Source organism: Papaver somniferum, chromosome 3 (genome assembly GCF_003573695.1).
Source record: "Papaver somniferum cultivar HN1 chromosome 3, ASM357369v1, whole genome shotgun sequence".
Lineage (NCBI taxonomy): Eukaryota > Viridiplantae > Streptophyta > Magnoliopsida > Ranunculales > Papaveraceae > Papaver > Papaver somniferum.
Genome location: NC_039360.1, coordinates 130588103 through 130604852, shown reverse-complemented (window position 1 = coordinate 130604852; position 16750 = coordinate 130588103). Strand labels below are relative to the sequence as shown.

General features: G+C 36.7%; 2 protein-coding genes across 2 annotated transcripts; both read left to right on the top strand.

Moving 5' to 3' along the window:
* The first annotated feature begins 1256 nt into the window (after positions 1 to 1256).
* On the top strand, positions 1257 to 7239 carry LOC113357376 (probable transmembrane GTPase FZO-like, chloroplastic). Its single transcript, XM_026600755.1, has 11 exons — positions 1257 to 1972; positions 2066 to 2580; positions 2711 to 2779; positions 3388 to 3585; positions 3928 to 4059; positions 4180 to 4266; positions 4767 to 5207; positions 5334 to 5501; positions 5836 to 6063; positions 6190 to 6305; positions 6745 to 7239. Exons 1-11 carry the CDS (start codon positions 1474 to 1476, stop codon positions 7025 to 7027), a joined length of 2736 nt encoding a protein of 911 aa, XP_026456540.1. The 5' UTR covers positions 1257 to 1473; the 3' UTR covers positions 7028 to 7239.
* Positions 7240 to 13548: 6309 nt separating this feature from the next.
* LOC113361633 (protein FANTASTIC FOUR 1-like) lies at positions 13549 to 14899 on the top strand. The gene has a single exon (XM_026604816.1). The coding sequence runs from the start codon at positions 13732 to 13734 to the stop codon at positions 14725 to 14727; it is 996 nt and encodes a 331-aa protein (XP_026460601.1). The 5' UTR covers positions 13549 to 13731; the 3' UTR covers positions 14728 to 14899.
* Positions 14900 to 16750: the final 1851 nt, after the last annotated feature.

Sequence of the window (16750 nt, the reverse complement as noted above, 5' to 3'; positions counted from 1 at the left end):
TTACCAGTATACTATCTTTCTTTGTTTCAAATGCCTGCTTCAGTCATGAAAGAAATAGAAAATATTATGAGTGATTTTATTTGGCGTTCTACAACAAATTTTAAGAAACAAAGATGAGTAAAATGGACAAGAGTTGTTTTATCTAAAAAGAGAGGTGTTATTGGTGTTAAAAAACTGAAGTTGGTTAATAACGCACTCCATTGTAAGTGGATTTTGAGATATAGCTCTGAAAATATAGCTATTTGGAGAAAAATTGTTCAACAAAAGTTTGATAGAGAATTGAATGATTTGTTTCCTAAGAACTCAAATTTGGCTATTAAAAATAGCTCATGGCTAGAATTTTAAAAGCTAAAGAGCATTCTTGCATAATACTTCCTTTACTGTGAATTCTGGTGACAAAGTTCTCTTCTGGGATGATAAGTGGAATGGTGCCAATCCACTTAAAGTCACTCGCAATTCACTTTATAAACTTTCTAGGATGCAACCATTAAGGATTGCATTTCAGATGAAGCAGCTTGGAGCTTGGATTTTTCTAGGAACTTAAATGCTGTTGAATTAGGAGATATTGTTCTTATGTTACAGGATTTGGGTGACCCTGCACTTTTTACTAACAACTCAAGGGGTGAGGATCAAAGAAAGTGGATTGCTGAGGGAGGAGAGTTCACAGTGAGTAACTGCTATAAAATCATTGGATGTGGATGGTTTTCTTTTCTTTCCTCATAAGCAGTTGTGGAATCCAAAAGTTCTAATGAAGGTTTCATTTTTGGTTTGGACTCTTTGTTATGGAGGTGCTCCAACTCTGGATTTTCTTCACAGAACTGGTAGAACTAATAATAATTATTGTTTGTTTTGCAATGTGGCTCAAGAAACAAATAATCATCTTTTCATGTAATGCTCTGAAACTTTAAAACCGTGGAACTATTTCCTTAACTGTTTTGGCTTTGGTTGGGTTTTCTCTGGCTCTGTCAAATCAATTTTGTGGGAGTGACCTGTTAAGAGAGGAAATGGTATGCACAAGAAATTATGTGGTTTATTATCATTTACAATCTGGTGGAACATCTGTGGACTGAGCACAACAACGGACTATATAGGAATAGAAGAGGTATTAACCAGTTAATCATTGCAGTGAAATGCACTATTTAAAATGGGTGTAGATGTGCTAAGATCTTTGAGAACATCTCCTTAATACAACTCCATTTCCTTGAATACAACTCCAATTGGAAAAAATTCCAAAACATTGCTAAGATGGTCACAGAAATAAGTTGTCGGATACGTACAACCGACTCACATTTGATAAGTTCCCGTCCCTATCCACTTCTCCCCACATCCTTTATGGAGAACCTCTGAACCAGAAAAACACCAGTAGGAAGAAGATAATGTTTCTGAATTTCCTCTCAAAATCAAAACCCTAATTTTCCAAAATACGCAGTAATTTGAAAGCCCTAGTTCATAATCTCAGGGTATTCTTCTTCCATGGTATCTCTACTCTCTAACACTGGTCCAGTTCACTTGACGAAACTCCCTCTCCTCAGCAAAACCTTAATTTCAAATTTCCCTCATTATGACAATCCATTACTCAAACTCCGAGGTCAAAGATCTAAACTTTCAATCAATTCAATTGGAAAAAATGCATTCCAATCAAATCAACAGCAACCACCAAGGACATTATTTCCTGGTGGATTTAAAAGACCTGAGATCAAAATCCCTACTTTGATATTACAATTGAGCACTGAAGATGTTTTGAGAAAAGGGGAAGAAGAAGAAGTACTGAATTTGATTGATATTGCCGTATCTAAATTGGTTGGTATTGTAATTCTTGATGATAGTGAAGGAAATGGTAATGGTGGAAGATTTTATGAAGCAGCTAGGTTATTGAAATCAGTGATTAGAGATAGAGCTTTTCTACTTATTGCTGAACGTGTTGATATTGCTTCTGCTGTTGGTGCTAGTGGTGTTGTTCTTTCTGATCAAGGTCAGTATTATAATTCAGTATACTAAGTTTTTGTAAATTGTTATAAAGGTTTCATTTTTCTGAATTTGAGTGCATGTTCACTTGTTGTTGTAGGGCTACCAGCAATAGTGGCAAGGAATATGATGATGGAATCAAAATCTGACAACACTGTGATACTCCCATTAGTTGGGAGATGTGTAAATACTGCTGATGCTGCTTTAAGTGCATCTAATTCTGAAGGTGCTGATTTTCTTATATATCTCAATTATAGAGGAAACAATTTGGACACCATATTCCAAACTGTCAAAGTGCCGGTGTTTGCAACATTTGGTTTGAAAGGGGAGCAGTTAAAGCTAGCTGATGCATCAAAGTTATTTCAGTCAGGTGCTGGTGGATTGGTTGTTTCTTTGGATGATCTGAAGCTGCTCAGTGATGATGCTTTGAGAAATTTGTTTACTCCTGTGAGTAATAAAACTCAGGACGACAGTAGAATTATGGATAGGGTGGAGCAAGGAAAAAATGGAGTCATCCCCTCTATTGACGTGGACGAGAAAGAAGCAGAGTTCATAGAAATGGAGAAAATTGTTTTACAAGATGCAATATCTATAATCCAAAAAGCTGCTCCGCTGGTGATCTTTTAACGCTTTCCATTTGGTAGTTTTTGCTCTTTGTCATATATATATATATGTGTTTAGCAATTAATCAATTTTTTTATTGGTAGTTTGAGCTGAATATGTACATGCTGGTTCTGAGTGGCAGATGGAGGAAGTTTCACTTCTCATTGATGCAGTTTCCCGACTTGATGAGCCGTTTTTGCTGGTTATAGTGGTAATTGTGTGTTGACCTTCAGCAAACTCTGGTTGCACCGGTTATACATTGGGTATTAGCTCTAAATTTCATGTAACTTCTTTTGTAGAATTAACCGTGAAGTTGATCTCGAGTAACAGATATAGATTAGGGTTTGAATTTGTTTAGATATTCAGTTAGGAGGCATAGCTACATTATATTCTGGGTTTTGATGATCAGCTTCTCGGATTGAAAGCAGTCAGTCCAGAAGATTGAGGTCCATCTCTTATGCCACTTCAGAAATATCCACTCCTTACTTCGCAGTTCGAAGAATATGAAGTTATCTATGACTCATTTATGTATAACTGGTTCGCAAAACAATGATGGACACATCTTTAGTGTTACAAGCTAACTTATACATAACATGGTATGATAATCACAGTTGCACCATGCAATGTAGAACTAGGTTAGTATAGGCACGACTCAATATTGTTAGTTAGTATTACTATTTATCTTTGCTCTACTGTAGTAACTATGGTTTTGCTTGTGATAATGGATTTATGGTGGATCATGTCTTTTCTTCTCTCTCACTAAAGGTATATCCTCTTCATGTGCGCTTGTTCATATTTTTATCTATTCGTTCTCATTAGGGTGAGTTTAACTCTGGCAAATCAACTGTTATAAACGCTCTTCTCGGAAGAAGATACCTCAAAGAAGGAGTTGTCCCCACAACTAATGAGATCACTTTGCTGTGTTATGCTGAGATGGATACTTTTGAGCAAGAACGCTGTGAAAGGCATCCAGATGGTCAATTCATATGCTATTTACCTGCTCCATTTCTGAAAAAGGTAAGCTCATTTTTATTTTCACTTTCACTTCGTTGAAACATGATAGTGTTTATTCACAACATCTCCTCCATGGTTCATCTAATTGGTACAATTGCTTAACAATTCATATGCAATTATGGTGGCCCTTGAGAAATACCATCTGATAAATCCTTTTTGTTTTATTACCTGTTCCACTTGTTATTTTTATCCGGTAGTCTTGGTCCTAAAAGCTTCTTCTGTATGCCATTCTTTAAGATTTATCTGTCAAATTTATATTAACAGCAATTGATGGTTTGATAAGGTGCAGTTATCAAAAAGAAAACTAGTTGATAAGGTTTAACATATTATTTATCTCTTTATCAGATAAACCTTGTTGATACACCTGGCACAAATGTGATTCTCCAAAGACAACAACGTCTCACCGAAGAGTTTGTACCCCGGTCGGATTTGGTTGTTTTTGTTATCTCTGCTGACCGACCATTAACTGCAAGCGAGGTATGATGAGCACCATTTGTCAACTTGGCATCATTTCGTCCTGCTATTGTGTAGTGGAGGAAGCTATTTATGCCAAAAGTCATAAATCTGTCTCTAAACAACATTCTTTGTTCGTTTCAGGTTGCTTTTCTCAGTTATATACAACAATGGAAGAAAAGGGTCGTGTTCGTCTTGAATAAGTGTGATCTCTATCAGAGTAACAGTGAGGTTTGACTATGCCTTTGTAGATACATCTGACCTCCTCACTTCATAGAGGAAGTGTTGTTCCTGTCTAGGGGTGCACATACCCTATCCATACCCGCCAACCCTATCCTACCCGCCAGTTTTCTAACTGTATCCTACCCTATCCACTATTTGGCGGGTAGGGTGGCGGGTAAAGATTTTCTTAACCGCTAGTAAACGGGTAGGGTGACGGGTATATGCCATATCCTACCCACCCTACCTAGGGGTGCACATACCCTACTCATACCCGCCAACCCTACCCTACCCGCCAGTTTTTTAACCGTATCCTACCCTATCCATTATTTGGTGGGTAGGGTGGCGGGTAAAAATTTCCTTAACCGCCAGTAAACGGGTAGGGTGGCGGGTATAGGCCATATCCTACCCACCCTACCCGTTGTGCAGCCCTATTCCTGTCACTTTATTTTTTTACCTTTGGATTTCCTACATACCGATATTATTTCTTTCATGTCTCTGTTTTGGATCAGCTTGAGGAAGCCATTGCGTTCATTAAAGAAAACATACAGAAGCTGATGAATACAGAACATGTCATATTATATCCTGTTGCTGCACGGTCAGCTATCCAAGCCAAACTCTCCGTGGGTTTGGATGGTGGTAAAAATAACGAGGAATTATTGGGGACAGATACCCGTTGGATGAGCAGTGGTTTTGATGAACTTGAGAAATTCTTGTTTAGCTTTTTGGATAGATCAACAGATGCAGGAATGGATAGAATGAGGCTTAAGCTTGAGACACCAATTAGAATTGCAGATAGATTGATTATTGCATGTGAAACCCTTGTAATGAAAGAGCGTGAATCTGCCATTCAGGATTTAGCTTCGGTTAATGAAATAGTTGGTAGGGCGAAAGATTATGCAGAGAAGATGGAATACGAGAGTATGTCATGGAAGAGGCAGACTTCGTCACTTGTATGTTCTAACATCATGGATCTTTGAGAATTACATATTTTTCCTCCTGCTTACAAATTAATGCAAGGCACAGTGCCCTTTCCGGTCCTATGTTTATTGGAGAGGATTAATTTGTGTAATTTGCAGATTGAAGCTGCCAGGGCAAGGATTGTGAGGCTTATAGAGTCTACTCTTCTACTATCAAATTTTGATCTTGTTGCTTCCTATGTTTTTAAAAGAGAGAAGTTCAACCTAATGCCTGTTAGCTCAAGAGCTCAAAGTGACATCATTGACCCGGCAATTTCAGATGCACAAGTAAGTTACTAGACTCTAATTAGAATAGATGCTGAAATCCGAAAGTGTCAAATTTTCAACGATATCTGTGAGTGTATATTCTGTGTGCAGAAATGCTATCTGGATTTAAAAGCTGATCATGTAGTCACTAGTATTAGATCCCACAAGTACGAGTGAATATAAATAAGGTTACATAGTGTTATTGACAATCATAATTTGAGAAAATAACCTGCTGAGAGTAAAATTTGTTAGCGTGATCTTGGTACGCATGGTTTTGTATGTTATAGTTTAGTTAATTATACTTGATCGAGATTATCTTTCACATTCTGATGGCTTTTCTTTTCTCGATAATTAGAAGCTTCTTGAGGAATATAAGATGTGGTTACAATCAAATAGTTCTCGCGAAAGGATGCTGTATAATGAATCTCTTGAGAAGAGATGGCCTCCATCTTTAGACCAGCACGATCAGCCACATTTTGGAACTCATGACTTACAAAAGAGGGAAGACCTCAGCGTGAAACCTCTAGAGAACTTTAGTGCTTCTGCTGCTGCAAAGCTTTTTGACCAAGAAATCCGTGAAGTGGTAAGCTCATTTTTCATCTTTGTTTACTATACCATTAATCCTTGATAATCTAGATTTGCATGATGAGTCCTTCCAGTGATGTTCGCCTAACTATTTTGATGGGATATCTATTCTTTTAATATCTAGGTATTGGGAACATTTGGAGGACTAGGAGCTGCTGGCCTATCTGCTTCCCTTCTAACAACTGTGCTACCAACCACAATGGAGGACCTTCTTGCTTTAGGCCTTTGTTCTGCTGGAGGGTAACGATTCTTTTCTTGATTTGAAGTTTATCTTGATTTTTGTTCTGTTTTCTTTCTATGGCTAAAGATTCAAAGTTTATTCTTGTACCTACTCACGAGTCTTGTTTAACTGATAATTATTGGCTGGCGCTGACAATTATATTGAATACTTAGAAGCACAGAAGAATTTTCCCAGTAGTTTCCGACATTTGTTTGAGGTTTCAGTTGAGGCCTTTAGTTGTATAGGTGCAATAAAGTTTCTCAATTGCTCATATAGGTTATATGGATGGATAGATTATGCGAATTAACTCCAGTTTATCATTCCAAACTGAGCTGTTCTGTTTTTTCTTTTGTGTAGTAGAGTTTGCCTTGTCTGGCTAGACAATCATGATGCCCAGTGATAATCATCTGAATAGTTTTATTTTCTTCACCATTTATAGCTGATTCAACCTTTTAATAGTTTCTTAGCGGTATCAAATTTGCCAACTCGTCGAAAGGAGATGGCAGAAAAGGTGCGGAGGACAGCAGATGCTGTGGCACGTGAACTCGAGGAAGACATGCGTAAAGATCTTTTGCAAAATATCGAGGATCTAGATAACTTTGTGAAATCCATTAGTAAGCCTTATCAGGATGCAGCACAACAAAGAATAGAAAGTTTGTCAAAGACACAGGAAGAGTTGACAGGTATCCAGAAGAAACTGCAAAATCTACAATTCAAAATTCAGAACTTGCATGTATCCTGAACCCATTTTGTTCATTCACAACTGCTGTAGTGTAAGACCATGTATGTATATGTTAAAGACTCAAATAGGTTTGGGTGTCAAATAGGACCATAATGTTGTGGCATGATTTTCAGTTGTATCAATTAATATAACAATATGTGCCAAGCAAAATAAATGTAGTGATATGTATATTAAAACCAAATGAAAGTAATAAATTTTGTTTTAGATGTTCATTGTATTTTGGATGAATCAAAAAATTCTCGTCAAGTTATCAAGTTATACCCTTATTAAGCTAAACTCTAGAGGTTCTTGAGGTTTAAACTTAATTTGATACTTATCCTACTTCATTGTCATCTTCTCCATAAATTCTCAAGTTGACAATAAAAGGTTATTATTCTGTTCAGATTAAAAAAAGAAAGGAAAAGAAAACAAATTCCTGCATTCTCATCATTTTTGTTCCTTGTTAACATTTTCGAAGGTATTTTATATTCAGATGAATTAAACTACATCTTGTGTAGGTCGAATATGGAAACCTTGAGCGTCGAATGTTGTCATTAGTACATAAAATTCGTCAGCTTACTTCCTAAATTAAAAAGGAGTGAGTAGTTATATGCCGTCTTGATACCCTCTCCTTGGAAGCCATTGCTGTAAAGTCGATACTAGACGGAATGTCTTACTTGCAAAGTTTTAAAAAATTTCGTGGGCTCGATGCATTTGTTATGTGATTATCGTTTAAACGACGCGAAACCGGCCATTAGAAGAATGACATGTCTGCATGGTTTACGTAGACTTTGCTTTATATTCTTTTAAGTTAATAGAAAACGCAAGGCACTAACATGGTCAAAAGGTATAATTATTATTAAGAGTGCGCCTGATTACATAAGCTAAGCTATGAAGTGGATTCCCACATATGTCGTCTCCATGAAAAGGAGATCATTAAACAAAACACAAAAATCACACAAGTGACTTTAGAGTCTCACTTGAAGCCAAGTTGATGATGAAACTGAGAGAAAAGAAACGCAACACTGAACTTAGTTTAAGAGTGTATTCCTTTTGAACTTTTCCATGGTTGGCTAGACTTAAAACAAAAGCAGGATCTATTGTTTTTTGAGTGATGGTTAGAGTTTGGACAAAAGACTAGTAGGGAGGCTAATAAGTACCCATATTCTTCCTATTAGTGTCATACCTAAGCAAAACTTTGCATTTTTACTCGAGGTACAAAAGGATGATTAATGCAACTTTAACAAGAATTGATCATCCTGTCTGTGCTTGTCAAGATTCTTTCAAGGACCACCATCTTTTTAGCTATCGGCCATTTATAGTTAACACAACTTAATGCTACTTGGGGGTCAAGCAGATCAGTACTGAAGATCATCTTTCTAGCTGTAATCCGTTGGAACCGTGTGCAGGATAACTGGTTGTTGCATTTTGTTTAATCTTACCCTTAATCGCGTCGTAAAGATTCGAGTTTTTCACTTGGTCGTTTTTGGTGACCCTTAATGCTAGTCCATATTTAATTCAATGCCAGTAAAGCAAGCCAACTTGTTAGTACAACTACAGGGTGAATCAGTAGTGAACTTAGAAAGCTACATTAAGGTACAGTAAATTAAAGGTTTGAAGATTCTTACTCAAAAATTTCCATTAAAATGAAAAGAGATGCAATATTATAACATGCATTGTACAAACATCAACAACAAGTTGGAATTTTATAAATTTTGATGAAGAAGAAGAACCCACTTGTTTTGAACTTGTTTAATAAGGTTTTAACAGTCCTTTAAAGTTGCCAATAATTTCCAGACTTAGTAACCTATACTTCTCAAATTGGCATAGAGAACCTAGCTATAGGCTCTAACAGCAAAAACTAGCTAATTTCTAGTACTAGCAGAGAGTGTTATTGAGCCTTTCTTTTTTGCTTAAAACAATTCTATAAGCATGAACTATGAAGAAGCTCATGCATTTGTTTCTGTACCCATCTTCCATCTCACCATCACATGGCTTTAGTCTTAAGAGCTGGGTAATGTGTGTGTATTTGTACTATGTATATACTTTCATCCTTTTTTGTAATTTTTTTTACAGTAGTTTAGCTGTATAGAGCTTGTCCTTCCCTGGTTCAATTTCATTAAACTAATCCTCCTCATTGTCTTTTAATGGGTTTTGCCGTGCAGTGATGACTAAACTCTATAAGCTGTATTTAAAGTTGCTTATTGTTGTTTCATTGATGGAACATGACAGCCGCTAGTTATTGTAAGCAGTTAAGCGAGTAGCTTCATTTCAATAGGCTAAAATGTAGCAGACAAGCAGAGTATTTTTAGGGGTAGTGGAGGATCATGTCTTTCCTAATCCAGGGGGATAATTCACACTTTAGTGAAAACAACACATATTTAATATGGGCTCCCATGTGGTTTCTATGTTCCTTCTTCACTGTACTATTTTACTTTTCATCCCTTCATCTGTAGGGTTATCTCCACTTCCCTCCCTTGACTTTTGACTTTGACTCGATTGATCTAAGTCAAGGTTTAAATAACGGTCGTGTTTTTGGCGGTTGAAAACGGTCAAATTCATGTAGCTTGCCAGACTGCTAGTAAATATTATCAGTATCCTTCTCTAAAAGATGTTGTCCAATAACAACAAGACTTTTTTTTTCCGGGTTTATACTTATTTTGAGGATTTATACATACGTTATAATGATTTTTCGAAAATTTATTGTAATTATTAGATAAAAATCAACCATTATATTTAATTTGTTTTTTTTTTTATTTTTATCTACGAGTTATAAGGATCATAATTAAAACAAAGGTTTCAAAATGCATTCATTTTCTTTAAATATGGCATTTTTGCTGCAAACGTGGTTACACCTAGCAAAATCGTGGAGTATTCGTCAAACATTGATCCATGTTGCTTTCACTGACAAATAAAAAGTATTTTTTGGTTAAACCAAGTAAATTTTCTCCCTGAAACGATTTTATGGATGGAGTAAATTTTCTCCCCACAACTTTGCCAGCTAGAAAAATTTGGTCTCATTTTCAAGAAAAGGTGAGTTTGAAGTTACTATGCCATGAGACTTGTTTACAATGATCTTCTCTTGGAATTTGTCTCTCAATTCTACTCAGCAATCTCAGAATTTGGAGTATGATTTCAATGGTTATCTAGGGCATTTGACTGGAAAGAAATTCAAGAGCTTTTTCTGAAAAAGAAAATTCTGAGGTGGTTGTGCAGCATAAGATTATGTATACTCTCTTTACTTGGTACCTCATTTTCAAGAATTTGGAATCTACTTCTTACAGAGATGATATGGCAAACCGGTCAAATTTTATTTTGATTTCTTGTAATTCTAAGAGAGAGTTTGTTACCTGCTCAACTTTGTTCTCTCCTTTTTTTTTCGTACTTTGAGGGTGGCACAAGCCTGTTGTACCCTTTTCCTTCTTGATCATTATTCTTTTTAATTGATAAAAAATAAACAGATTTTAGTTCCATTTTTATTTTGTCTTATGTAAGTAAAATTTCATTAAGAACCTAAAAAGAGACCGCAGCGAAAGTTACATTAAGATTAAAGCCATCTAATATGATTGTATTAGTATTCCTGCACATGATATTTGATTTATCTACTAGAAGTTTAAGCTTATTACATAAACGAGTGATTATATCCGAATCAACATCACTAAGAAAATGTCTTGCTTCTTTAGCTAAAGTGTCTGACACTGCATTGCCGGTTCTAAAAATAAATAAAGCGTAAGAAGTTCTCACAGTTACGTATAAGTCTTTATGCTTCCTGCAAAATAGCCTTGTTGGTCAAAAAATGGTTGTTGAAATACTGTTCAGACTTTTGATTAAACCTTCTCAGTCACTATCGATTAGAGGTGTAAATCGGGTTGTGCCAGCACGAACACAACCCACCCAACACGCTAAAATTTGAGCACATCCCAGCCCAGCACGTGATTTAGCCCAGTACGACACATCAAGTTAGTTTCATGGTCCGGGCAGGGATAGACTAATCGGCATAGTTGCCCAGCACAACATGTGGCACGGTACAATACATCACGTTAAGGAAACACGTCATAATATATAAAATACTACACAACATGACAAAAAACATCACATTTTGAGTATATTTCACAAAAAACCCTTTATTCTCACCAATTATTGACATTTTTTTTATCGTTATGCCGACTTGTTTTCATAACAACACATATAGTACCTTAAATATTTGGAAAATATTTATATTGAAAAACATAAAATAAATGTGCTCGGCACATCACGTTTATTTTTCTAGCACAACAAAACACGCCTTCTAACACGACACATCTTAATCTATGGCACAACACGACACGGTACACGTCACGCTAAGCACGTTATTTCGTGACCTGAGCTGTGCTGAGTTGGTACGTTTTACACCTCTACTTTCGATGCTGAAATTCGAGAGTCGTTTTTCCTCTATCCATGTTGTTGTCTACAACAATCCTACTGCTTCTTGTGGATCTGAACATGATGGTGGCCTGAGCTGGCATGTTTTACACCTCTACTTTCGTTGCTTGAATTCGAGAGTTGTTTTTCCTCTATCCATGTTGCTACCTGAAACAGTCCTATTGCTTTTTGTGGATCTGAACATGATGATGGTCCTGCTCTTCTTCTAGAAAAAAGTTCTCCTCTCATTTAGGTGTGAGAAAATAGTGCAAGACAATAAACTCTGTGCCACGTTATTCGTCATAGTTAACTATTAATTGAAACATTTTCATTTTTCTGCATCTCATTTTCACCCGATGCCCACATTCAGAGCTCCCGAGGAGGTCTAAAGAATCAACTAAACATTGTTTAACTCATGAAAAACGCATAACTCTATCTTAGCGAAGAAAGTGAAGGTGGTTTATTAAGTTGTTGGAACAGTACACTAAACACAGTTATCCGTACAGATCGTTTAGTCATGCTTAAACTATAATAAAAAGAAATCGGCCAAATCAAAGACAACCCAAAAGCAGATTAAGGTGATGTGATCAACAAGTTTTAATATGAAATCAAGGTCCCCCTTTTTTTTTGTAAAACCCCTCCCCCAAATTACGTCACTACTGTTTCATTCAGAGTACATTAATCTTAATTAGAGGGCACTCTGTTTTGTTGTTTTGCTTTCTCCTAAGATTAGAGGACTCTTTGAATAGGGTATTTATTTCTAGCTCTATTTATTAAGGTGGTCCTTCAAATTTTGGTCGGTTCTTACAACGAAAAGTTCCTTAAAACGCAGATAATTTAATATATACTTAATTTGATGCCATTCCACTTTTTACTAATGACCCTTAATGAAAATTCTGTTTTGTTATTTAGAGTTAACACGGCTTCGAGTTTGACAATCCCATCGATTTATAACCCTTCAAACAAAAAAGTACAGATAATAATCAAAATAATTATAGCTCATTTCCTAGTTAAGGTGGTGAGTCAGATTGTCACAGCTATTATTGTTTAGGGACTTCATTTTTGGAAAAGTTATCCATCCCTCCGGTCTCCACCATCGAGTCAGATGCCAGACGCGACGCAGTATTGATTATTGAAGGTCGGTATTGATCATTGAGTGTCTGACTCAAATCTAGCATGTTTGGATACAAATGACGCAGTATTGATTATTGAAGGTCGGTATTGATCATTGAGTGTCTGACTCAAATCTAGCACGTTTGGATACAAATCTGCTTTTGACTTCTGCTTCTCCAGAAGTTGAAGTTGAAGTCAGAAGTAAAAATCAAAAACAAAATTATTTTGTTACATAAAAAGTTAACTTTTCGACTTCTAAAAATCGTTTTGAAATTTCACAGCCATACTGATTTCTGACTTCTAAAAATACTATTTCTGATGTACAATCCAAGACAGGCTAGTAGGGCTATGTTTTTCTCTTCACATATGGAAAAAAAAAAAAAAACAAGTAGGGAAATTTGGTCGGGGTGCATGAAATCGTGTATCAAGGCATTGCTAATCGTTTTCAATTACTAAAGTTTAAGACAAAAACACATCTCCAGTGTCACATCTAAAATTGTCGTCCCAAGGTACAATGATCGCATCTTATAGAATGTTGCCATACGGTAAACAAGCTAGCCACAAGACAGTTGCTGTGTTTTCCACATAGTTAAAATCTTATTAGTTAAAACAAGTTGGTCATTGCTCAACTAGATATATGACTCACCAATAGTTATCTCCATGAATCTAATGGCACCATCTACACCAAGCGTCTCCAATTAAAGTTGAAAAATGCAAAAATAACATCATTTTTCACTCACTATCATTCCAACATTGCCCATATACCCAATTCCAGACGAGAGCTTCTAAAAACAAGAAAGTATTTATTTTTCATTTTTTTGTTTGGGAATCAAGATTTGTAATAGTACACACAAGCTTCTTTTTTAAAGAAGAAATTTTTAGTGGTGAAATGAAAAGGGACCCCCCCCCCCCCCCCCCCCGATCTCTCACTCAACACACACCCTAAGTTCCCCTGTGGGCACCTTTCTTTTTCTGACACTATAAATACACAAGGCCTCCTCTTACTTATCTTCCATCCACAATTCTCATTTCCTTCTTCCCTTCCTTCTCTAAAACCTTCCCTTCAAACAGAAACACCATTAAAACTTTTCTCCAAACTTACAATTCAAAATCACTGGTTCCTCCTCCTCTCATTCATTTATTTACCAAGTTATCTCACAATTCTCCTCTTAAAATCACCAAATATTTGAAAGTTTTGGCGGTTATCAATCATGTCTTCCATGCTATGCGAAGGATTACAATCGTTTTTCGAACCACGGTTCGTCGAACCACAAATCAAAACGGCTCCACTCAGCAAGCCATTTTTCTTTGAATTGGCTACTGCTGCTGCTGCTGCTGCTCCTGCTACTACTACGAGTATAAAAACTGTCACCACCCAAGAACTTCGCAACAAAAACAATGAGGATGTCGAGTGCAACACTAAGAAGACCAAATGTGGATGGAGCTTAATCGAATCACTTACTGATTCTTCTTCGCAAACTCTTAAGAATGACGTCAAAGAAAAAGATCAAACTCCATATGTACACCCTCTTGTCAAGCGATATTCATCAAGGCTAAGTGACAAAAGCTTGGAATTATGCACCGAGAGTTTGGGTTCCGAAAGTGGCAGTGATATTGGCGAGGACACTGATTTTTACTACTCTTCTTCATCTGATTCCGAGAGTGAAAAGTCAGTGACACAAAAAGTAAGACACAGTTGGGCTACTGTTAGTAGTAATAAAAGGGTGAACAATTCCGGTTCATTCCCACCACCTTTAACTTCCATAAGCGGTTCCAATTCTGTCCAAGTTAGAACTCATCGCGAAAATGGCCGATTAGTCATTAAAACTGTTGCAGCCCCACGTCCACAAACTTATTTTCAGGCCGAAAGACGCGATGGACGTCTTACACTCCGTTTCACCAAGGAAATTATGTCCACCATTGAAGAACCCGAGCTCGAAGAAGTCGTCGAAGAAGAAATTTACGAACAAGAAATTGAGAAAGAAGTAGAAGAAGAAGAAGTGGTGGAAGAGAGAAAAGAAGAAGTAGAAATTGAAAACGATTTTGATTTTGATTTCGATTTCGAAGAGGAGATGGATGGAAATAGGTACAATATTGGGGGTGAAATGGGAACTGAAAAGTTTCATCACAGGCCAAGGAGCTGCAAAGAATGCAGACAAGGAAAGAATGGTTTATTAACTTGGGAACCTTTTTGGGTAGCCACTTAAAATGACTACCTTTTTGTCACTACTACTAATTTTTTTCTCTTCACTTTTTTACCCTCTTCTAACTTTTTCTTTTGGGGGTTTAATAATTTCAAATTTTCACTGCTTGGTTGTAGTACTAGTACCATTTGCTAATGGTAGTTATTATGGTTATTTGGAAAATATTTTTACTCAATTGAACGTGTGCACCTTTTTGTTATTCCCAAATTACCCTTATCAGTACTGGATATTAGAGTTAACTTTTACTATATTTACTCGAATCATTAGAACTGAGCATGGACATAACTAGTTAACAAGACAATATCTGCCTAACAACCACATTTTAGAATGCATGTAACCAAGAATCATTGGACAGTGTTGCGTTACCTATTTCATCACATACATAGCTTTTGTAATGATGATTGTAACTGCTTAGTTGTTTACCCCATTTAGGTAATTTGATTGCTATATCATATACCATCAAAATCTTCACATGCACTATGCATCCAATGGATTTAATTGGACTTATATCGTACTCTACGAAAACCTACTCTGATCTGAGTAGGCTCGTAATAGAAAAATCCCTCGTAGTGATTCCACCAAAACGGATACTCTCACATGAAAATGGTTAATCTCATCTGGAAATGGTGGGTCTTACTTAACAGCCACAGGACCGAAGTTTCCCAGAAGAGAGTTGGAGTTTGGGAGTCAGTGATTTAATCATTAATGAATACCTTAACCTTGGGAGCCGAGGAACCATGTGTACGCGTACTTGCGCCACTCCATGTCTCTAGAACCTTATATTTTCCGACAAGTTGGGGTCACGGGCATGACTCCTCCAAGTAGCATTTCGTTTCCAATATTGCATCACACAATTTCCAGGGGCATATATTCTGCACGTGCAACACACAGTATAAAAGGGCATTAATTAGCTAAAGTAATTCATAAAAACAATGTTGGGTTGGAAATTTTGCTGTCTTTACATTTCTCATCCAATCTATCGGAAGATATGATGTCATGGTCATTTGCGACCTAGCCACCACTGTGTCATAGGAGGAGAACAAACATTCAAAAACGCTCAAAAAAACAAACGCAACTATGCAAGTTGGTGTTTGGTACGGAGATGCAGCATGATCACACGGGTGGGGCAAGTTTCAGTGGTGTGGTATCCCAGGGATACTGCAAATTCATATGGGAGATTGCGACCCTTAAATATTTTTAAGTAACATCGAAATTGCCGGGCTCCATTTTATGTACCACACTCCCCCCCATGTGATGAACTTTCTTAATTGAACTCATTCTCAACGGCTCATACACTGACGAATAAAATGTCCTTCCTTTCTTTCCATTCATTTTAGTTTTGATGGTTTTTTTTGTACTACTGTCAAAATCAACATCGTAGTAGAAGAAAAACCTCATCCATTTTGTTGTACCAGAAATGTCCTTGTAATGATCTATATTTTCATGTCCCATGCATGACTAACAAGGTACAACTTTTGTTGAAGAAGCTGGTACCATGGGATGGGTAAGGTTGGTCATTTCACATAATGAGGGTAGGCAAAAGAAAAGGGGAGGATTTTTTTAGTTATGGGACCAGAGAATTGGTAGGTGTTTTTGTTCTAGTTATACAAAAGAGTGTGAGGGGGGAGTACTACATGAGCTTTCCTCTGGTTATACAAAATTATGTGAAATTTTGGAAGTTCGCAAGTAGAAAGGAAAGCTCTAAAGTCTAAACCACTCTCCAGAAAGGTTGCCGCGCGTGTTACTAACATGTTTTATAGAAACAATTTAGTAGCGGTTAATTTTAGATATGTGTGATGATATTAGCGACCTGAGCTCAAATATGATTGTTAATTTCAGCTTATTTTTGTAGGTGTCAGTGATAAAGATGTTAGATAATGATATTCGCGATCTAAGTTTGAAACTTGTCACATATCGGATGGGGATTTTTCTTAGTAAGGATAGGTATATTATTGCTTGGTAAAATAAATAAATTAACAACTAGGACATCGGCAGGCACGTTGGGGAGGGGCTAATTCTCCTAGTT